This window comes from Talpa occidentalis, unplaced genomic scaffold, assembly GCF_014898055.3.
Source record: "Talpa occidentalis isolate TD23 unplaced genomic scaffold, MPIMG_talOcc4v2.1 talOcc4.10, whole genome shotgun sequence".
Lineage (NCBI taxonomy): Eukaryota > Metazoa > Chordata > Mammalia > Eulipotyphla > Talpidae > Talpa > Talpa occidentalis.
Genome location: NW_023600993.1, coordinates 36,986,613 through 37,009,558, shown reverse-complemented (window position 1 = coordinate 37,009,558; position 22,946 = coordinate 36,986,613). Strand labels below are relative to the sequence as shown.

The following is a 22,946-nucleotide window of genomic DNA, read 5'->3' as shown; positions in this document are numbered from 1 at the left end:
GACGAAAGCTCTATGTGCAATTTTCTCTAAGCTGTTTGTGTTCTCAAGCAATTAATAGTTTTCCTTCTACCCAACATTAATCTCTTCTGCTTTAAGTACATAGCCTCTTGTTTGGTTCTCTCTGAACATGGACTGTAACTGTTGAGCATCCCCATAAAAGACCTTCTTAGACTTAAAGGTAGTAATACAATTTTCCCTTACCTGTTTATTTTCTTGACTTGATTTTGTGTATTTTCCCATGGTCAATACTTGTGGAGAGTTTTAAATTTTATAAATTAAAATTCAGTTTAATTTAAAAAGCATTTTGTTGCATGTTCTCTTTGCTAGGCACTATGTTGGATTCAAGGGTGAATAAAAACCAGTTCCTGCCCTGAAAGTTCACACTCAGCTGTGAGAGACTTGTGTACAGCTGTATAATTTAGCCTGAAAAGTTACAGTTGAGCAATACACACAAAGTAATGTGAAAACAAGGTGGGGAAAGGAAGGTCAGATGGGCTTTAAAACATTAGTAAGCACTCATGGAGCAGGGAGAAGGGAACAGGATTCCGTACAACTAGAATGCCATTTAAAGGCCTAGAGGTGTATATTTTTTAAGAGAAGGGCCAGAGAATTGGCTTTAGAGAGGCAATAGCATTTTTTTCCTCTGGACAATCAGATTAATATTCCTGTTAACCAGGAAAGCTTTAGGATAGCGCTTAACCCTTTAACAAGAATGTCTTGGTGGCAGTTTCTAAGGGAAAATTTCCCTAGATAGGGTATTTATTGTTCAACAAATATAGCCCAGTGTCTACTGGAATGATACCATATGTACACTGGCACTAAGTGGATGTAATCTGACTGGGAATCTAGAGCACTATGGAGGTGTCTGGAGAGAGGCCAGAGGCAACTGGGAGGGTAGAAGAGAGAATGGAGACCAGAGGCCCTGATAGGGGCAAAGAGCAGGTTTCGAGGAATCAGAAAGGGTTAAGTGGAAGTAAATGTGTGTGTGTGGTGGGAGGTGTTGGAGACTATCAAATACCAACAATTAGGCTTTTATCAATCACGTCCAAAATGAACAAAAGTGGGATATGTTCATGTGTTTTCAGTATAAATTCTAAAGAAGGCTATTGGGTCGAAACGTCCATTTAAATTACAATTGTGGGGGCCTCCCTGGTGGCCCAGTGCTGTGAAGCTGTCCTCAGCCTCTACAGCGCGGGTTTGATTCCTTGGCCAGGGAGATTAACTGCATGGTGCGGCAGACCTCTCCTGGCTTGCCTGCTGCTCCCCTCAGCAGTGTATTTCGGTCCATCTGCCTGTTCTGCTTCCCGCTCTGTCTCTGGTGAATCCTCTCACCCTCCCGCGCCTCTTGCCTGTCCCCCAGCTCTTGTGTAAAAATAAATAAATCTTGGGCCTCCCCTGGTGGCACAGCGGTTGAGCGCTGGCCTGCGAAGCTGCCTGCAGTCTCTGCAGCGCCGGTTCGATCCCCGGCCACCGGCGAGGGTCCCACATGGCGCGCAGACCTCTCCTGCCACACCGCTGCTCCCCTCAGCAGTGTATTTCGTCGGTCTGCCTGTTCTGTTCCCCGCTCGGCTCTGGTGAATTCTCTCACCCTCCCGCGCTTCTGACTGTACCCAGTGCTTGTATAAATAAATAAATAAATAAATAAATAAATAAATAAATAAATAAATAAATAAATAAATCTTTAAAAAATAATAAAAATAAATCTTTAAAAATAATAATAAATTACGATTAGGGGAGAAAAGTCCATTTGGGCCTGATTAATGAATCAAAGTCTTTGGAACAGGATATTGGTACTAATGAGGAAAGTAGAAGGACTGAACGTCTGGGTGGGTAGGAATATGCCTTGTGTACAGAAACTGTTTTTCAACCACCTGCTTTAGAATCTAGACTGTTCGCTAAAAATGCATATTGTTGGGCCCCGTGTCAGAACTACTGAACTGGAATTTGAGGTTGGAATCCAGGAGTATTTGAAATAAATTATGCAGGAATTTATCTTGGCGAGAAAAACAGTCAAGGACCTTCCATTCTCTTGCCCTCTATACCAGCAGCTTGGACAAGCGGTGCTCGCTCTCGCGTCTGCGCAACAGGCTCACCTACCTGGTCTGTGCTACCTGCGGTCGGAATCCCGGCCCCGCCCCCTCGCCCGGACGGAGCCCCGCCCCTTGCGGGGAGGCAAGAACCGGAGCGCGCGAGGCCCGCCCCCACGCCGGGCGGGGCCAATCAGGCGTTGCGATCTCAGACGTCGGGTTACGCGCGGCGCGGAGTCGGCCGCCGGGCGGAGGTACCGGCTCCGGGCTCGGGCTCGGGCTCCAGCGCGGGGCTCGGCGGCGCGGCCCCAGAAGGCAGCGAGGCCGGGCGGGCCGCGGCGGCCCGCGCCCCCCCCGCCAGGCCCGCCATGCAGGGCCCCGCCGGGAACGCGAGCCGCGGACTGCCGGGCGGGCCGCCCTCCACCGTGGCGCCCGGGGCGGGCCGCTGCGAGAGCGGCGCGCTCATGCACAGTTTCGGCATCTTCCTGCAGGGGCTGCTCGGCGTCGTGGCCTTCAGCACGTTGATGCGTGAGTGCGGGACCCCCGCCCCTCCCGAGGCCCCGCGCCCCCGGGGCGCCTCTGCGGAGGAGTTGAGGCCTGGGACCCGGGCCCCTGGGCGGAGGCGCCTTCTTCCCAGGAGCCCCTACTGGGCATTTCCAGAATAGGGGGAGCCCTGGCCCCCGACCCGGGGTCCTGAGCCCACTCCTTATCTCTGCAGCTTCCAGCACGTCGTCGCCCCTGCCCCTCTCCTACCTGCCGGTGCGCCTCTGTTTTCTCAGACACGCTCCCAAACCTCGCCCTCTACCACCTGTCATCGCAAATTAAGGTTACGCTGCTTTACAGTTGGGTACTCCTTTCTGCCCGTTGTTCGAGCTGCTTCTTACCCTCCCCTTTGCGACTTGGACCGCATCGTAATATCCTCTGTCGGATGCTAAGCTTTTTTCCTGCACCTTTACTCAGAGATTTGCTACATTCCGTTCTATTTAAACCCCGCTGTCTTTCTTAACCTGAACGGTTAGTGTATGCATTCGGTTTCCAGTGCTGTTCTCCCCGACAGCCCCTCTCTTCTCAGCGTTATTTTCTTTTTCGGTCAGAGAAGGACCCACCCAGATCGGCTCCCCTCACCCCTCCCATTTTCTTTCATCTCTTTTCTTCCTGAATATTCCACCTGTTACATCTCTGTCCCACGTTTTCTTTACTAGCTTGTGTACCAAGCCTCCTCTAGCTGTTCCTTTTCCTAGTCCACATTTATTATTTATATTTAAAGTTTCCTTCCTTTCCATGAGACTGGGAGAAACCTAGTGGTTTAATGAAGAAGGAAACTTAGAAGGTCTGGGGGAAGTCTCTGAATCCCTGTGCTAAGTCACAGGGGACTTTCCTTGAGAGTTTTGTAACAGAGAAGAAACACCCAAATGACTCTTCTGGAAAATTAGAAGTTCCACCCTGTTGTCATATGTGCTGAGTGTGAGTAGCGGTAGGGAGAGGGGAATTGGGTTGTTTTCTTACTACACATCTTTCCTTTTATTAAAGTAACAGAAAACTTGCATGGTTTGTAGGCGAGGTGTGATATGGGGGAAGGGAGGATATAACTATCTGTCCAGAAGCATCAATTACAAAATGACTTGTTCTTAAAACTTGCTATTGTGTTCACCTGGCAGAGAGAAAAGCTCCTGCAGAAACTGCCCCTCTGCTCCAGGGATGTGTCACTCATCTCTGTGTGAATGCATCTTGCAGCGTCCAGGTGCTAGAGTTGCAATTTTACTTGTTTATAACCCAAGCCTTATTTGGGTGGATTCTTCCAGGTTTTAGGTAACTGTGAATAGGCTGTTCTTTGACACCACTTTCTTCTGGTTGCCTGGCCATGACAAGTCTCACAGCAGGTGCCTGTCTTGATGTTTGCCACTTTTTCTTCTCTTGTTAGTCTCTACTTGCTTTTCCATTTTCCCTGCTGAACAAATACCCACTTGTTCTCACGGTAATAATTTGTGATGACTTTGCCAAAATCAGTTGCTGACTTGGGTGCATGAATTGTATGTATGTTCCTTCACAACATCGTGCCAAGTCTCTGCTCCCCTTCCATTTCCCGCTTCCTAGCTGACCTTCCCTTTTCTCTAAAGAAACTACAGGCTTAGTTTTTATTTTGTTCCCTAAGTAAAGATTTCTTAGCCTAGCTCAGGATATTTTAGTGGGTTTGACTGATACTAATAACCTGACATAAACCCTTGGGTTTGATTGACACTTGTGATTCAGAGGGACAAATGTGATTATCACAGGGCAGACAGAGTTGCTTGAAGTTGAGAGGTGTGCCAAGTTGAATGTGTTGAGAGTGATGGTGCTCACCCTGCCAGTCTTCAGGGACATACTTAGGCCTTTACTTAATCTGCAGGGTGAGAACATTTGCAAATACCTCAGTGGTTGGTACTTTCTGTATGTGGAGACTGAGGTAAAAAGGATTTTCTTTTTCAGTGGATGACTTGACATGGATAAAACTAGTAGAAATGGGTCCTCTCTTCTCCAACAATTCCCAATTTTCCTGTTGCACCAGCTCTGTTCTATAGAATGGACCCACTTTTCTGCCAGCCAAGCTGTGAGGTATTTTTCATCACTTCACATCCCTAATTATAGTGACTCCTCAGACCACTGTCTTTAGGTTTCCTTTTCTTTTTTTTTTTTTTTTTAAAGATTTATTTATTTATTTATACAAGCACTGGGTACAGTCAGAAGCGCGGGAGGGTGAGAGAGTTCACCAGAGCCAGAGCGGGGAGCAGAGCAGGCAGAAGGACCAAAGCATACTGCTGAGGGGAGCAGCGGGCGGCAGGAGAGGTCTGCGCGCCATGTGGGACCCTCCTCTGGTGTCCGGGGAGCAGCCGGGGATTGAACCGGCGCTGCAGAGGCTGCGGGCAGCTTCGCAACCCAGTGCTCAACCCCTGCGCCACCGGGGAGGCCCGGGTTTCCTTTTCTACCCAGAAAAAAAATCACTTTTTTCTACATTCATAAGTTGCTGTGTTTTTTATCTGGAGGGTTTTGTCCTGAAGGAAGACTTTTCCTTTATTAATGTTTCAGGGGAGAAATTTGATTTTCATAAGGATTTCTCCTCCTGGAGCTTGCCTCACCTCTCTTTGTGGGGGTTCTCAGACATCTAAGTGCAGGCAGTTGAGAGTTTCTGTGCCAAGTGATAAATAGGTATCCAATTTTTCACACATATAAAACCCACTCTGGGTTTTCTGGGATTTCATTGAAAGGCATAGTATGTCTGGGTAGAAAGAAATGCTTTTTTTTTTTTTTTAATTTATGTATATAAGAACTGGGGTGTAAGCCAGAGGTGCAGGGGCTGAGAGGATTCACCAGAGACAAAGTGGAGAGCAGAACAGGTGGATTGACTGAAATACACTGCTGAGGGGAGCAGCAGGTGAGACAGGAGAGGTCTGCTATGCCATGTGGGTGAGCTCTCTGGCCAGGGATCTATCTCATGCCACAGTGGCTGGTGATAGCTAGATAGCTCTTAAGACTTTAACCCCTGCACCACCATGGAGGCCCTAGAAAGAAATGCTTTAAATAAGGGGCTTTGTTATGATCAGCCTGCTGAGTAATTCCTCTTCTTCTGGTGGCTTCTCTGTAGTCTCTGACTAGATAGGTCATTCAGATTAGAATCACAGCTGAACAGAGCTGAGCTGTCCTGGAGCCCAGTACACTGTTCCAGTGCAGGGCAGTAGCCAATGGTAAGTATTGGCCAGTTGAGTGTTGGCACTGGGATATTTACTCTCAGAAACTGTAATGCAAAGCAACTCTCCTTCACCTCAAAGACTCAGAGTTCTGGCTGTAAATAGAATTGGTTTCTGATAAAACGAGCATTTTGAGAGCTAGGGTAAATTTGCCAGTTTTCTTGTTAACAGAAATGAGGATCAGTCATTTAGGGGAAGGTGTCATGGTTTTACAAAAACGCTGCTGGCTTTGAGAAATGATAACTTTTTTCCTGTGGCTCAAAGTAACAGCACAAACCAGTTCACCCGGCTTTGAAATCTTTTTTTTTTTTTTAAGATTTATTCATTCATGCATATAAGAGCTGGGGTACAGGCCAGAGATGTGGGGCCGGGGGTGTGTGTGTGTGTGGAGGAGTGGGGGTGCGTTGGTGGTGAGAGGATTCACCAGAGACAGAGTAGGGAACAGAAAAGGCAGATTGACCGAAGTACACTGCTGAGGAGAGCAGCAGGCGAGTCAGGAGAGGTCTTCTGCGCCATTTGGGTAGCTCCCTGGCCGTCTGGGGATCTAACACATGCTGCAAAAGCTGCGGATAGCTTCACAGTGCTGTGCTTAACCCCTTGAGCCACCAGGGAGGCACCCAGCTTTGAAATCTTAAATGAGAGTCCCTGGTGTTTTCTCTCTTGGTGACCTGGGCTCCCTGTGCATTCTGTACAAACTCCTGTTGGGTCAGCCTCTCCCGGGCTCACCTCTCCCCAAACTATCAGAAAAAATGAAAAAGAATACAATGAACAGATACCTGTCTGCCTCCACCTAGATTCAGAAACGTCCCATATTCTGCAGCTGTCTGGGTGTTTCCTTGTTGTGACATTTGAGCTGTTTCACTGAGCCAGGTGTTTCCTAAGTTTGGTCTGGAGGAGCCATTAGATTCAGATAACCGTTGTTACAACAAGCACATTCCGTAAGCGGTGCTGTGTGTGCGTTACTTCACATCTGGAGGTCCTGACTTCAAGCAATCCCACTGTTAGTGATAATAAGGTTTATTACTTGGGGCGGGGCGGGATGGGCAGCAGGAACTCGATCTGTAGTCCTCTTTCCAATATAAAGGGTATATTTTCCCTTTTGCAATTAATAAATTATCTCTGTAGTGATCATACTTTGTTTTTTTTTTTAATAAAGGTTTTATTTATTTATGCATATAAGTTGTTGGGGGTGAGAGGATTCACCAGAGACAGAGTGGGGAGCAGAACAGGCAGATCTACTAAAATACACTGCAGAGGGGAGCAGTGGGCGAGACAGGAGAGGTCTGCTGCACCATGTGAGTTAGCTCCCTGGCTGGGGATTGAACTCATGAGTGAAGGCACCTGTCCCTCAGGCTTGCATCCAACACATGCTTAGTAAGTGTTGTTTTCCTTGCTTCCCTCTGGAGTGGCGGCCAAGACAAAGGAAGAACATCCCTTTTTTCTGTTCCAGGCTAGCAGTAGTAATAGTAATATTATACCCAAGAGGGTACAGGTAGAAGTATTGTACCCATCCTTAGCAGGGTGACTGGTCGTGAGTTTTAGAAAATGTTCAGGTTTTCCAAGTACTGATTTATCTAGTGACATTTACCCTTCATGGTGGTCTTCTGCATTATTTATAATAAAACTTCATTAATTTGGAATATAATCTCTATAAGAGGGAGTTGTCTGAATTAGGGGATGATCTGAGTTGTGGAATAATGTAATGAAATGTATTCTTCAGCCTTTTAAATGTCAATTTTTGTCCTTTGATAGGGGCTTATCAAATCTTTACTGCTTTAATGATCTGTTTAAAATCCTTCGCAATTAGTATAATGTTTACATGAAGATGAAGTCACTGAAGTTTTATAAGTGGTTTAAAATAGCAGGTTCCTTGATTCTGAAACCAATCTGACCTGCCTTCTATTTGTTTCTGCCACAGAGTACTCTTGAACAACCTATGTATTTCTTGAAGCTTCAGTTTCCTCCCCAGTAAGATGTAAATAATTTTTCTGAGACTTTGAGGATTAGAATGCCAGCGAGGAAGCTGGATCAATGTGAGGCATATGTTGGGTCGTCTGTCTGAGAGGTTGGCAGACGAGGCTGTCATCCTCATTGTTACTGCAGTGTTTGCACTCACAAATCCTATTGAACATTTCCAAGTGCTTGAGTAACTTGTATTCTGAATTAAGTTAAACATGTCCTGTAAGGTCTGTTTGCACATTTTTACCTTTAACCCTTCTTTCATTGACTATATACATAGGAGTAAAAAGAAAAAAAGCCAGCAGATGATTATGAATACCAAACCAGGTGGCTTTCCATAGGTAAAATACTTTCTCTCCTTCACCTAACCCTTTCTTGTGTTTTCACCTAGATTCTTCTCCCCTGGGTCTTGTAAAGATAGTGGGTAAGGGCCTCCCCTGGTGGCGCAGTGGTTGAGCGCTGGCCTGCGAAGCTGCCTGCAGCCTCTGCAGCGCCAGTTTGATCCCCGGCCGCCTGCGAGGGTCCCACATGGTGCGCAGACCTGTCCTGCTGCCCGCTGCTCCTCTCAGCAGTGTACTTTGGTCCTTCTGCCTGTTCTGCTCCCTGCCCTGGCTCTGGTGAATTCTCTCACCCTCCCACGCTTCTGACTGTACCCAATGCTTGTATAAATAAATAAATAAATAAATCTTAAAAAAAAAAAAAAGATAGTGGGTAAATAGGAGCAGCCCACTCACAGGTCATGGACCAAAGGCTGAGTCCCTGGCTTTATTGTCCCCAGGGTAGCAAGTGGTAGAACTGTGTTAGGGCTGGCTCCTTTCCTGCAGCTCCATGCCCAGTGTGCCAGCGCTTGTGCTCAGCACTTGGTGTACCTCAGAGGAATCCCTGAAGGAAGGGTTATTTATCAAATGCTCCAAGAGCTCTCAGCCACTTCCTCTGCTCTGCCCTTTTTACCCCTCTTCCAAATAGTCACTTTCTGACTACTCTGTATCCCTAGCTACTTCACCTAATTTTTTTCCTATTTAAGCAATTATGATTTTCTTTCTTAGACCCAGAATATCATTTGGACCTTCAGATTATTTCATGACTAGTGATAACATTTTAAAATAGAAATGTCATGTATTAGCCCATTTATTTGATATGATGTACCAACCATTCTGTGCCTACACGAATTACATCTTAAGTTTAATTTTCTGGCCTAAACTTTGCTGAATGTTTTCCTTGGCCATGTGGGGATGGTGGTCTACCCTAGAACAGTGTCTGAAACAGAGCCTCCCCCAAGCAGCAGAGGTGGGAGGGCAGTATCCTTCTAGGAACTGGTAGGGAGGGATTTCCAGGGCTCTCTGTGGTTTCAGGTTACCTGCTGTTTTTCCCAGAACTTGTTTTCCTGGTGCTCTGTGACTATAGGGAAAGTAACCCTTACGAGTCATCCTTTCCCTCATGTATGTGTAGAAGTGGTCCTTGAATCTGTTTTAGATTATTCAACTACTCAAAAGTTAACCCTCTAAGCCAGGCTTTCTCAGTTTGGCACTGCTGATCTTTGAGGCAGGATCATTCTTGTTTTAGAGGCAATCCTGTGTGTGGTAGGATTTTTTGACAGCCCCATGGCTTCTACCTTCTACCACCACACTCTAAAAATATCTCCAGATTTAGCCAGCTTTCCTGGGGGCAGGAGGACAGAACCACCCCTGTTGAGACTAAGAACTACTTTGTTCATTTTGCAGATCACTCAGCAGAGTAATCTCTCATGAGCTCTAGTGGAACAGATTTAGAAGATCAGTGTGGAAGACTCAGGATTTATAAGGACCTAGGTCCCACTCCTTGAGGGGCTCACAGTAAGAGTGGGCTGTGGGTGTGCTGACAGATAACTGCAGTGCAGTTTGAAGAGTGTGTTAGAAGCTGGCACAACCTTGAGAGGAGGGATAAGGGATTCTGCCTGGAGACTTGGGGGAAGCATCTGTTAGGAAGTTCCACTTGGAGTGAAAGCAGGTGCAAGGGGGGCAGGCACTCCATATAGGATTATGGGGAGCAAAGACTCTCATAGGAGATCGTGGGCGTGGCTGACAGTTAGTTCTAGGGGTAGGACAGTGTGGGGGCAGAGGCTTCCTAGAAGAGGCAGTGAGCTTGTAGGGGTTCCAGAGAGCTTTTCTTATTCAATTTTCAGGCCTCTTTTCTATAGCCTGTGCTTAAAAAGCTTGGTGGAATAAATTTTTGGGTGGCAAGTTGGGTTCTTCATTTACCCCATGTTCTCTGGATTACCTCTCCGGGAACCTTTCTTAGGAAGCAGTTTATCACAGCGCCGCCTTTTTGAAATCTCATGGGGTCTCCTGAGGAATGTCAGCTGTTCATATGCTTGGAGCTGCGGGAGAAGAAACAGGGACCCAGTGACCTCCCAGCTCCCTGTCCTGTTCACAGTGCCTGCTGAACAAGAGGCTGTGATGATGTGCCATGCCTGGGTACTTGCTTCACCAGGCTTCATGTATTAGCCCATTTGTTTATTTATTTATTTTTTAAAGATTTCCACCTTTTTTTTTTTTTTTTCCAACTTTCTTTCTGAGATACAATTCCTTTTTTTTTTTTTTTTTAAGATTTATTTATTTATGCATACAAGAGCTGGGGTATAGGCCAGAGATGCAGGGGATGAGAGGATCCACCAGAGACAAAGTGGGGAGCAGAACAGGCAGACTGATTGAAATACACTGCTGAGGGGAGCAGCAGGGAGCAGGAGAAGTCTGCTGCGCCATGTGGGTTGCTCCCTGGCTGGCTGGGGATCAAACTCATGCTGCAGTGGCTGTGGATTGCTTCATAGTGCGGTGCTTAACCCCTTGCGCCACCAGTGAGGCCCTATTAGCCCATTTGATCCTCACAGTCTCCCTGAGAGAGTAGGTGCCAATATTATCTCCATTTTATAGATAAGGAAATATAGTCACAGAAAAGTGGAGTAACCTACTTGAATGTTGCACAGCCAATAAATGGTAGAATCAGGCAGTCTGGCTCTGGAGTCACTGCTTTTTCTAATAAATAGGTGAAGCAGTTCTTTGTTGTTAGCTAGCTTTTATTGACTGTTCACCACATTCCATGTCAGTTAGAGAAAGCGAGATACTTCTATTGCTGGATTGTTAGTTTCAGCATCAGTTCTGAACAGTTTTCAGGCATGGTCCCGGAGACTAATGCCAGGGTGGGCGAATTCTAGGATGCTTTAGTTCACCCCATGAGCATGCTCCCAGACTTTGGTGGGGTTGGACTTTGCTAACAAACACATCTTATGAGAACTCCAGTTGTCAATACCTTCTAGAAATCCTGTAGCTACCATAGTGGAATTATCAACTGCCGGATTGACCTTTGTGCCTGTGAGCAAAAGATTTCTCACTTGACCTACTGCAATCCCATCTTGTCACTGGACGTGCCCTCCCCGACTCCTCTTCTACTTGATTTAGAGTGAATTCTGCATTCAGAAGGGCACTTTGAGCCAGAGTTGGGTTCCACTCAAGCCGCTTAACAGCGGGAAGAGGCCGGAGCAAGTGAGGTTCAGCCTTACCTAGTGTATACTTTCACCTGGGAGTGGTGGTTGGGGTACAGGGGCTGACTTGCAGCAAGGGCATGATAATAGAGGAAAAACAGAAAGCTGGGGGCACACAACCAGTGTTTTTCTTATCTCTGTTTCAATGTGGTGTCCAGTATTTGTGGCCTTTCTTTTAAAAAAAAAATATATATATATGTATTTATTTATTTATTTATACAAGCACTTGGTACAGTCAGAAGCGCGGGAGGGTGAGCGAATTCACCAGAGCCAGAGCGGGGAACAGAACAGGCAGACCTACGAAATACACTGCTGAGGGGAGCAGCGGGTGGCAGGAGAGGTCTGTGCGCCATGTGGGACCCTCGCCGGTGGCTGGGGATTGAACTGGCGCTGCAGAGGCTGCGGCAGCTTCGCAGGCCAGCGCTCAACTACTGCGCCACCAGGGGAGGCCCCTGTGGCCTTTCTTGTCACCAACCAGTGATTGGTGTCAAGAGCTTATATGCTTTTTCTTACTTTTTTTCATTTTTCTCTTATACAGACAAAGTTGCATGCAGGTTGGGACATGTGTGGGACCAACCTGATTTTTTTTTTTTTTAATTTATGTGCCTTTCTCAAAGCTTTTCTGTTTTCTTAGAAGACACTTTTGCTTAATATATGAAAGATGATGTGGTTCTGCCTCCCTCGGGCCTGATCTGACTGACCTGCCAAGTAGGTGCTGGCAGCTGGTGGGGCTCTGGCTGTGTGCTCAAGCCCAGAGGCAGCACTGCGCTGTCTATAGGGAAGCTGGTTGTTAAGAGAGCAACACAACGTAAGAGATGGGGGAGACTGTGCAGTTTCTCTCTCCTACTTGCTAAAGAGTTCCCGGTGCATTTTCTCTCTTTTTTTTTTTTTAAGATTTATTTATTTATTTATACAAGCACTGGGTACAGTCAGAAGCGCGGGAGGGTGAGAGAATTCACCAAAGCCAGAGCAGGGAACAGAACAGGCAGAGTGACGAAATACACTGCTGAGGGGAGCAGCAGGCGCCGCAGGAGAGGTCTGCGCGCCATGTGGGACCCTCGCCAGTGGCCTGGAATCGAACTAGCGCTACAGAGGCTGTGGGCAGCTCCGGAGACCAGCGTTCAACCTCTGTGCCACCAGGGGAGCCCCCCCTGTGCATTTTCTAAGGACACACATGTTCTCTTTTATAACCACAGTACAATTAAGAAAACTTAGGAAATGCAATGTTATCACTCCACGGTTCATATTCAGGTTTCATCTGAATACTGTCTTTTTCGGCTATTAGCTCACCCAGGGTCATGCTTTGTATTCAGTTGTCACAGCCCTTCTTAGACTCCCTTAGTCTGAAACAGTCCCTCAACCTTTCTTTGTCTTTTGTAGCCTTGACACTTTTGAAGAGTACAGATTATTTTTTTGAGACATTATCAGTCAGTTTGACTGGGCTCAGACCAGGAGTCCATGGGTCTTGAGGACCTCTGTGAACTTGTTAATTTTCTTCTCCATGTTCTTTTCAGCCTGTTTTTGTAGCCTCAGAAGCAGTTTCTTCTTCTGGTAATGGATCTTGGCTTTCTCCTTCCTCTTCTCCAAGGTGCTATTACTGCCTGGTACTTCCAGCCAACCTCATGAGTCAGGTACCTAGGGAGGCAGACTTCTTGGTAGGATTCAGAGGCATGACTTGGAGGGCAGCAGGAACCACCATCCACTTCTTGTCATAGGGTGATGGGATCCCATCAGACGCTAAGAGCCGGTCCAGGGCGGCCTGGCCTCACTTGGTCTTGTGGGGCAGCATGCTATGTATGGTCTGCCAAAAGATGCAGCCGCAGGCCCTGAAGTGGCAGGGGCCACAAGATGGTGTTCATACACTTACAGAGGAAGGCCAGGTACTTCAACTTCTTTCTGTAGAAATTGCCAGAAATGGGCCTCCCTGATGGCGCAGGGGTTAGAGTTTCAGCACTATCAAGCTATCGCCAGCCACTGCAGCACAAGTTCAATCCCCAGCCAGGGAGCTAACCCACATGGCACAGCAGACCTCTCCTGTCTCTCCCACCGCTCACCTCAGCAGTGTATTTCAATGGATCTGCCTATTCTGCTCCCTACTCTGTCTCTGGTGAATCCTCTCACCCCCGCCCCATCTCTGGCCTGTACCCCAGCTCTTGTATGCATAAATAAATAAAATAAACCTTAAAAAAAAAAGAAATTGCCAGAAATGTTGATGCCCTCATAGCACAAGAACACCTTCCAGCTCAGCAACACTTGATTGGCTGTGATGGTCACAGGTACCCAGGAGATGACCTTGATCGTCTAGCCCCAGGACCTGCCCTTTTGCCATCTACAGCAGCCCCTTGGGGGAGACCACTGGTTTTGCCAGATTGTCTCAGATTGGGTTTGTCTGATGTTTTCTCATGATTTCATTCAGGTTATATGTTTTTGGCATGGATGCTGTGATGGACATTGTGGCCTCCTCCTCACCGTGTCAGTATGTGAGGCACCTGCTGTTGGTTTATCTGTGTTGGTGAAGTTCTCTTTGATGACTTGGTGAAGGAGGCAGTTCCTCTTGGTCTCTTCACTGTGAAGTTGCCCTTTTCCCTTTGTAGTTAATAGATGATTTGTGGGGGAGGTATTTTGAGAACATGTACGTGTAGGATCTTCTTTTAGTCTTCCTAGTAAAACATCCACAGGTTGGGAGGTTAGCACCCCGGCTCTGAGGTGCTGTGGCTGGTTTTCAGTCTGGTGACAATACTGAATAAACTTTGTAGATGCTCAAACATCATTATGTGGCTTAACAATGTTAATTCATTTATTTCTCACATTTATCACTGAGGTGGGTAATAATTATCCTATTTTATACCCGGGGAAACCAAGGCACAGAAAAGTTAAGTGAATTATAAGGTTACAGCAGTCACTAAGTGAAATGCTGGAATTCACACCCTATAGGCCTCACTTTATTTCAATGCTTTCTACTCTTCTCCCTGCCTGCTGTGTTCATACGTGTTTTATGACACAGGGACACACATCTCTAATGTCTGTGGACTTCCAGTCTATTCTTCAACATCATTTAGTTCCTACTGTTCCTCATCTTCTTCTTGTTTTTTTTTAAGGATTTATTTATTTATGCATACTAGAACTGGGGTACAGGCCAGAGGTGCAGGGGTGAGAGGATTCATCAGAGACAGAGTGGAGAACAGAACAGGCGGATTGACTGAAATACTCTACTGAGGGGAGCAGCAGGCGAGTTAGGAGAGATTTGCTGCGCCATGTAGGAAGCTCCCTGGCCGGGGTTCAAACTCATGCTGCAGTGGCTACAGATAGCTTCATAGGTTGTGTCTTAACCCCTGTGCCACCAGGGAGGCCCCCTCATCTTCTTGGCTTTGCACTGAGACTCACTGCACATTTTTCTAGATGTGATAGGTGGACCAGGGAAAAGCAAAAAGGCCATTCATTTTGAGACTAGAATCTGGTAGGACTTATCGTTGAAGCCAGAGGAATCTTTCCTATATGGGGTAATCTAACATTTGAACCTGTACAAAAGTGGATGAAGAGACTTTGCCACTGAAGGATCAGCCGATATAGAACTTGACCCTCTTCTATAAGCAAACAGAAATCAGCCCAAAATACATGAGACAACTGCTTACAAGCTTTGGACAAGTGGCATCTCAGCATAATGATCCTTGAGGGAAAGAAAATAAGGTGAACCCTGTGGTCTTCGTCCCAACTTCCTGCTGGGAGCAATTCCAGATATCAAACTATGAGCTGAAGCCCAAGTAGAGTCTAGCTGCCTGGCTGAGTTGAGAAGACAAATTTGAGGAGACCAAAGCAGTCAGACTTGCAGGGGTCAATATGACGAAAAAATAACTATGTCAAAGGAAAGCTCTCAACTTTTGCATAGGGGTTTCTTTGATTGTTTTCTGAATCTATGTGTGCATGGGGTGAACTATTCTAGGACTGGGAGATATTTTTCTTTCCAGTTATAGTGAGAGACTTTATTGAACACCTAGAGCGTTCCATAGATACCTCAAAAGAGGCATGCTTTATCTAGCCCTAGAGAAAAGGGTATATAGCTTAAAAACAAACCTTGATGCTATACACAAAAATTGGCTAGAAATAAATCACAGATCTAAATGTAAAAGTGAAAACTGTAACATGTCTGGAAGAAAAAACAGATGAAAATCTTTGTGACCTTAGGCTTGGCAGAGATTTCTAAGGACATTGAAAGATGGAGCCATTAAATAAAATGATAAATTTGACTTCATCTAAATTAAGAATTTCTTGTCTTCACATCATTCTGTTAATAAAAGGTCAGATCACAGACCAGGAAAAAAATTTGCAGTATGAATATGTAAAGAATTCTTACAACTCAGTAAAAAAAAAAAAAAACCACAATTTAAAAATAGGCAGAGAATCTGAATAAATATTTCACTAAAGAAGATAATACAGATGACCAGTAAGCACATGAAAAGGTGCTCAATATTATTAGTCATCAGGGAAATGCAAATTAAACAATGATGGATACCACTGTACACCCACAAGAATGGCTAAAATTAAAGATTGGCAATACCAAGAGCTGAAGAGAATGTGAACTTTGGAACTCTTACATTGCTAGTGGAAATGTAAAATGGTACAACCACTTTGGAAAACTGAAAGTTTCTTATAAAGAAAATTAAATTGACCATACAACCCAGCAATTTTACCCCTAGATATTTATGTAAGAGAAGAAAACATACAGCCACAAAAGGGTTTATATATGAATATTCATAGCAACTTATTCATAATTGCATAATTTATTCATAATTGCATAATTAACAGTCCATATGTCCCATCAACACATGAATGGATGAATATATTGTAGTATGTCAATATAGTTAGTGGAATGCATGTGAAAAAGAATGAACTACTGATACATGGTTGAATCTTGTTGAAAATGTTGAGCAGAAGAATCTATATAAAAAGAATGCACACTCTGATTCCATTTAAATTCTCAAAATTGGACAGCGATAGAAACAGAAAGCAGCTTAAAGCTTGACTTGAGGTGATAGGGGTAGGACCAATTGCAAAGGAAACGGGAATTTTTGGGGGTGGTAGAAATACTACATCTTGATTGTAGTGAGGGTTGCATTATTGTACATATTTCTCAAAACTCGTTGAACTGTGTGTTTAATGAGTACATTTTGGTATGTAAATTATACCTGAAAATTATTTACAAAAGAAAAGGGGGAAAGCCTTGAAATGACCAAACCATACAAACTTTACTGTGTATCCAAACTTAATTTATTATTTTTTTAAAGATTTAGTCATTCATGCATATAAGAGCTGGGGTACAGGCCAGAGATGCAGTGGGGACAGGGGGGTGTGAGAGGTTTCACCAGAGACAGAGCGGGGAACAGAACAGGCAGACTGACCGAAGTACACTGCTGAGGGGAGCAGCAGGTGAGTCAGGAGAGGTCTGCTGTGCCATGTGTGTTGCTCCCTGGCCACCAGGGATCAGAGGCTGCAGATTGCCCCCTAGTGCAGTGCTTAACCTCTTGTACCACCAGGGAGGCCCTGTATCCAAACTTTATACTTCTTAAAGGAAGACAACAAAATCCAGACAACTAACAGTGTGTAGCAAGCATGTATAGCTTCTTGCCAAAAATTACTAGACATGTGAAGAAGCAGGAAGTTTGACCTGTATTTGGGAGGAAGTTCATTCAATATAAATAGATGAAGAAATTACAGAGGTGATAAAATCACCTGAAAAGGGCATTATAACAGTTGGTGCATATGCTGAAGATTTTAAAGAAAGACTGGATCATAATGATGAGCACAGTGGAAGGTATGAAAGTAAGCCAAATGGAATGTCTAGAACTAAAAATGCAATTTCTAAAAAATTTACTGGATGGGCTTAGTAGAAAATTAGACTCTACAGAAGAATAGATCAATGAACTTGAAAATATAGCAATAAAAAGCTTTACAAATTGAAGCACAGGGAAAGGAAAGGTTAAAAAAAAAATAAACAGCCTCAGTGACCCATGGGAAAATAGCAACAGTCTAACATGTAATTGGATTTCTAAAAGAGATGGGAGAAGAAAGGGCAGAAAAAATATTTGAGGTTTAATGTGTGGACATTTTCCAGAGTTGATGAAAACTATAAACACACAGATTCTAGAAGTTTAATAACCTTCAAGCAGGACAAACAAGTCAACCACAGTAAGACACATCAAATTGCCAAAAAGAATGGTGAAAAGAAATTGTAAAAGCAACCAAGTAAAGTCATAATATATAGGTAAATAAATGAAAGAATAATGCAGAATTTTCATTGAATTATTTCAAGCCAGAAGACAATAGAACAACATATTTAAAGTACTGGAAGTAAGAACATGTCAATTTAAGATTCTAAATCTTGTCTTCAAAATGAAGGCAGGGGAAAAGTTGTTTTTTTTTTTTTTTTAAAGATTTATTTATTTTATACAAGAACCAGGGTACAGGCCAGATGCACGGGAGGGTGAGAGGATTCACCAGAGACAGAGTGGGGAACAGAACAGGCAAACTGACGAAATATACTCCTGAGGGGAGCAGCTGGCGCGACAGGAAAGGTCTGCCACGCCATGTGAGACCCTCACCGGCCAGCCGGGATTGAACTGGCGCTGCAGAGGCTGCAGACAGCTTTATAGCACAGTGCTCAACCGCCTGCACCACCAGGGGAGGCCCCAGGGAAAAAGTTTTTTGAGGGCGCTTTGATTCTCTCTTACCCAAAGCAAGTGATTTCAGTCCTTATATACTGCCATACCAACCCAGATCCTGAACCCTTTTACAAGTTTTGTCATCTTGAGTTATAGTCTCAAGAGGTAAGTCTGATGATGACATTATTATTTAATCTGGGGAGAAATTGAGTCGCTTTCCTACCTTTGAAAACTATTGTCATCACACTAAAAAAGCAATGCAACTATGTGTCTGTGCTCCTAGATACAATTCTGGAAAGTCATGTGATCCCAGTGCCTCCTATTTATTATGAGTTCCTCCACCCTCCCCCACTCTGCTGGGACATGCTGTAAGTGCCAATCCCTAAGACCTCCTTGATATCCTGATATGGCATCTTTAGAGTCCATAATGCCCTTGTCAGATTTCATTACATTAATGGGATGCCTCTTGTTTGGATAAATGAGAAACTGAATTTGGTGTAAAACACCATTTTGGTTGTTGGAAAAGAATAGGGGAAGGAAAAGCCTCTGTAAGGATGAATAAAAAACACTGGTGACTGCTTCCGTGCCTTGTTCTTCTGTCTTGGGGGGCTGTTAGCTAAGTAGGGTGGCAGAGAGCATGAGTGTCAGCTGAGATTGAAAGCAACAGCTTCAAGTTTCCCCTTGAAACTGTTCATGTGTTCCATCAAACCATGAATGGATGAATACATTGTAGTATGTCAATATAGTTAGTGGAATGCATGTGAAAAAGAATGAACTACTGATAAATTCTGGCAAGGATTTCCTGAGAACTTACAATGCAAATGTGGCAGTCAGTCTCCCGACACACCTCAGTAATGTTTTTTTTCTGATATTCTTGTTTAGTCTTCTCCCATGCTCTGTCAGAGTTAGTCTATGTGACCCATAGACATTTTAACTGTCCGCACCAGGTGTGAGGGGAGCTCCTGACCTGGCTGTCAGGAGCACGGTGGGACATTTTGTCCACCAGGGATAATAGTACAGCACAATGCTAGACCTTGCTTTGTGTGGACTACATGGGCTAAAGAGACGTGTCTTCCATCTCTTGTGAGTTCCTTCTCTCAGAGTGAAATGTTCTAAATGAGTTAGGTTTAAGAAAGGCTATTAATTACCTACTGTGCGAAATTGTACTTTTGTAATTTTTCAGTTATTCCTTTTAGCAGAAGCTTTTTTCCCACATAGCCTTTTTAAGGCACATTTTCCTATCTATAAAAATAATACATGCTTGTTATAAATAACCTAAACTTTAGGAAATGCATAGCATAAAAAGTGAAAGTTCCCATTCATTCCATCTTCCAGAGAGTTAACCATGTTCCACAGCTTATTGTGTGTTGCCAGGTTTCCTTATGTATACACCATTAAAAAAAAAAAAAAAAAAAGGCTCATACAACAGCTACATTATTGTTTTGGTGACTTGCTCTTTTGTCTCATTTAACATGGGCATTTTTCCATATAATGCAAATCTACCTCTCTTTTTGAACTTTATTGAAATATAATTTATATGCCATAAAATTCACCCATAAAAAGTACCATTTCAGGGCCTCCCCGGTGGTGCAGCGGTTGAGCACTGGGTTGCGAAGCTGCCCGCAGCCTCTGCAGCACCTGTTCGATCCCCGGCTGCTCCCCGGCCACCGGAGGAGGGCCCCACATGGCGCGCAGACCTCTCCTGCCGCCTGCTGCTCCCCTCAGCAGTGTACCTCGGTCCTTCTGCCTGCTCTGCTCCCCGCTCTGGCTCTCGTGAATTCTCTCACCCTCCTGTGCGTCTGACTGTGCCCAGTGCTTGTATAAATAAATAAATAAATAAATAATTAAATCTTTAAAAAAAAAAAAAGTACCATTTCAATCTCACTTTTTACTAGTTGAATTCCATTGTGTAACTTACATTTGACCCCTCCCCTACTAATGGGCATCTAGATGGTTCTGAAATCTTCTACTCTTACAGGTAGTGCTGGAAGACACTCTTCACATACCTCTCCTTCTGCTGTAAAATGACACTGTAAATCACAATGTAAAAATTGTCATTAGTGATGTTGCAAATCTTAGGTGTTTACTAGCTATTCATATCTCTTTGTGTGAGGCAATTCCTGGGGAACCACCCAGGAACAACACCCCTCACCCTTGTTGGGATCATCATTGTTAGCAGATGGCACTATGGCCTGCTCCCCAGGGAAGCTGTGCTTCTAAGGGAGAGTAAGCATATTTATTTGCTAGACAGTTTAGCCTTTTTCCCACAGCCTTTGGAAGACCTTCCATGTAGGAGGACTGATGCCAGCTAACTTGGAACCTGGTCTTCCTCTGGTCAAGAAACAGCTGAGTCCTTTCCAACCAATGTTTAAACCAATTTCAAACTCAGACTGTCTGATTCTGGGGTCTAAGGCCAAATATGGTGAGGGAGACCTTGGTGGGCCAGTTCATCCTGTCCTGTGGTTGGTTAGGAGAAAGGTTTTTCGTAGTTGTTTGCTGGAAATCTCACTGGTAGCTTTCTTTGTCCAAAACCAGAAAGAACTAAGTGATGTGAGTCCTGTTGTAGAATTAATGGCTTTCAAACTAAGTGTCCTGGAGAACCCATGATTCAAATTCATGGAGCTTATTGAATTTAAAATAAATACCTGGACATCAATAAATGTGTTTTACATGACAGACAAAATGAATTTCTTTGTTCAACAAATCTTGTTTGGCTGCCTGTTACAAGCCAGGCACCCTGTACATGTGCTAGGAATGTGGTAGGAGAGGCTCCAAGGCAGAGGCTCCTGGTCTCACAGTGCCTATTTCCTAGTGGGGAGAGGAGAGTGGTCAAGAAAAGACTTAAGAATTTCTGCAATGAGAGGGGTTAGTGCCGCGAGGAAAATAAAGCAGGGAATGAGTGAGTGATGGAAGAAGAAAAGATGTGCACACCTAAGCAAAGTGGTTGGGAGAGGCTTGCTAGACGATTACCTGAGCGCCGAGCAGGAATGAAAAGGGAGATCCCACCACTTGGCAAACTGTGAGAAGAATGTTCCAGACAGAAGGTGCAGTACGAGCCACAGGTGCTGGGCCAGCTTGGAGCTTGTTGTGTGTTGGATGCCTAGACAGAAGGCCTATGGGTCCTACTGCCATCACGGTGTGTCTGCAGTCATCTGCTGAGAGCAGCACGAGGTGTCTGGAAGAGAACCAGTCCCTGATCTTGACCGGTCATCTTCTAAGCCTTAAGCACTTGGTCTTTCCTCTTTCCTGTCAGTCCTTCACTGTTCCCTGAGCATCTCTTATGCACCCTGCTCTGCTGAGAGTGAGGCTGGAGGTTGAGACCTTCCTGTCCTGGACTGTTCCAGACTGTGGAGTGCCCTGCCACATGGCCAAAATGTGTACGGTAGTTGATAAGAACAAAGCACAGTTTTAAGGACTCTGAATATATACTCATTAATTCTTCTCTGAGGTGTAGCTACTGTAATTTCTTCCATTTTATGAGGGGCACATTGCGGCCCAGAGAGGTTAAGCAACTTCCTGTGGGCCCCATGTACATGGTGAGGTTAAGATTTTGAACCCAGCACTAAGCCATCACTTCATCTTGTGATGAAGCTCCCTCAAGGGCCTTTCTGGCTCTGACTTAGAATCCTGCCTAGAAACACTGCCTAGTTTATGAATGGATTCCTGGCAGCTGCCTTGCTGATGGACTTGCTGTGGACCTGGGGTGGCTGCTAGCCATTGGCCCTGGCACAGAGTGGGTTTCCCGGGCGGAAGCCTTTATTGCACCTGGTTAGTGGAGGCTTGAGAAAAGAAGCTATCAGGAGAGTGGTCCAGGTCAGCATTGTGCCTCTGGAAAGGTTCCATACTATGGGGGTTTTGTATTGTTTCCCAGAGTTGAACAAGAAAGCACTCAAACTTCTGACCAGCTCATAGTCTCTGGAACTCCGCTACCCTGAGAGGTGGGCTCACACAAGGATGGCTGGCTTCATGGTCCCAGCCAGGAGCCTGACCAAATCCCTGTATCCTGTGAGGGGAACCATTTCCTGAAATGTCACAATTTGGCCCATAACACCACCTTTGCTTTTTATGTATTATGTATCACATTAAATATAATTATAAGTAATAGATTTATTGTATAATTAATTGTATTACTTGTAATATACCATTTTTATATAATAATTATATGTAATTATTACATATAATTTTTTCCCCCTAAGCCATTTAAAAGTGCAGCTGTTCTGGTATTTCAGCATGTCTCCTAGGAATGAGGATGCTCTTGGTGGGATTGGTTTTGATGTCCTTTATTTTATACTGATGGGCACAGATTCCCCAGAGGCCAAACAAATGAGTATGAGGTGGCCCTTACCCTGCCTGGGGCTTCCCTCCAGGGCATTCTATCCCTGCCCAGTTTTCTCAGCCTTTCCTTCTTGAGCCTCCAGTCCCTTGGTGAGACTTGGATGCTTACGGGAAGGAGACCTCCTTACCTTTCAGAGCCATTTGGTGAGCAGCACTTCTTGGCCTCGACTTCTTTTGCATTGTTGATGTAATGTGTCAGTGGAATGACTCCTTACAGTTCTACACACTCTTTGGTGTCTTTATGAAAATGTCTCTGAAAATACCACACTGATTTCATTTCTCTGAACAGACAGTGCTTGCTTTGCACACGTGAACTGCCTATATTCATTTTTTTAAACTTTATTTATGCATATAAGAACTGGGTTGTAAGCTAGAGGATTCATCAGAGAGAGTGGGGAGCAGAACAGGCAGATCTACTGAAATACACTGCTGAGGGGAGGAGCAGGTGAGGCAGGAGAGGTCTGCTGCACCATGTGGGTTGCTTCCTGGCTGGCCAGGGATCCAACTCATGCTACAGTGGCTGGTGATAGCTTGATAGCGCTGTCTTTAACCCCTGCACCGCCAGGGAGGCCCTGGACTGCCTGTATTCATCCAGAGAAGTAAGGGGGATTGATTTGGGCACCATTTTCTCCCTCCTTCGCTTCCTGCACCCCCATCAGTAGCTCAGGGCTCTGCCAGAAGTTGGTCACCAGTAGTAGTAAGGCAGCTTCTGTGGGCTTGTGTCCCGTCT

The 22,946-nt window shown here is 45.0% G+C and overlaps 1 protein-coding gene and 1 pseudogene across 2 annotated transcripts in view; one reads left to right on the top strand and one right to left on the bottom strand.

The window, feature by feature from the left end:
* The first annotated feature begins 2,299 nt into the window (after positions 1 to 2,299).
* Positions 2,300 to 22,946, top strand: part of STIMATE (STIM activating enhancer) — a 40,533-nt gene continuing 19,886 nt past the window's right edge. For both annotated transcript variants that reach the window (XM_054694634.1, XM_037530550.1), the window contains exon 1: positions 2,300 to 2,555. In XM_054694634.1, coding sequence (XP_054550609.1) covers positions 2,396 to 2,555 — 160 coding nt within the window. In that variant the 5' untranslated portion in view covers positions 2,300 to 2,395. The remainder of the gene's footprint in view (positions 2,556 to 22,946) is intronic.
* LOC119261311 (60S ribosomal protein L13a-like) lies at positions 12,669 to 13,554 on the bottom strand (annotated as a pseudogene).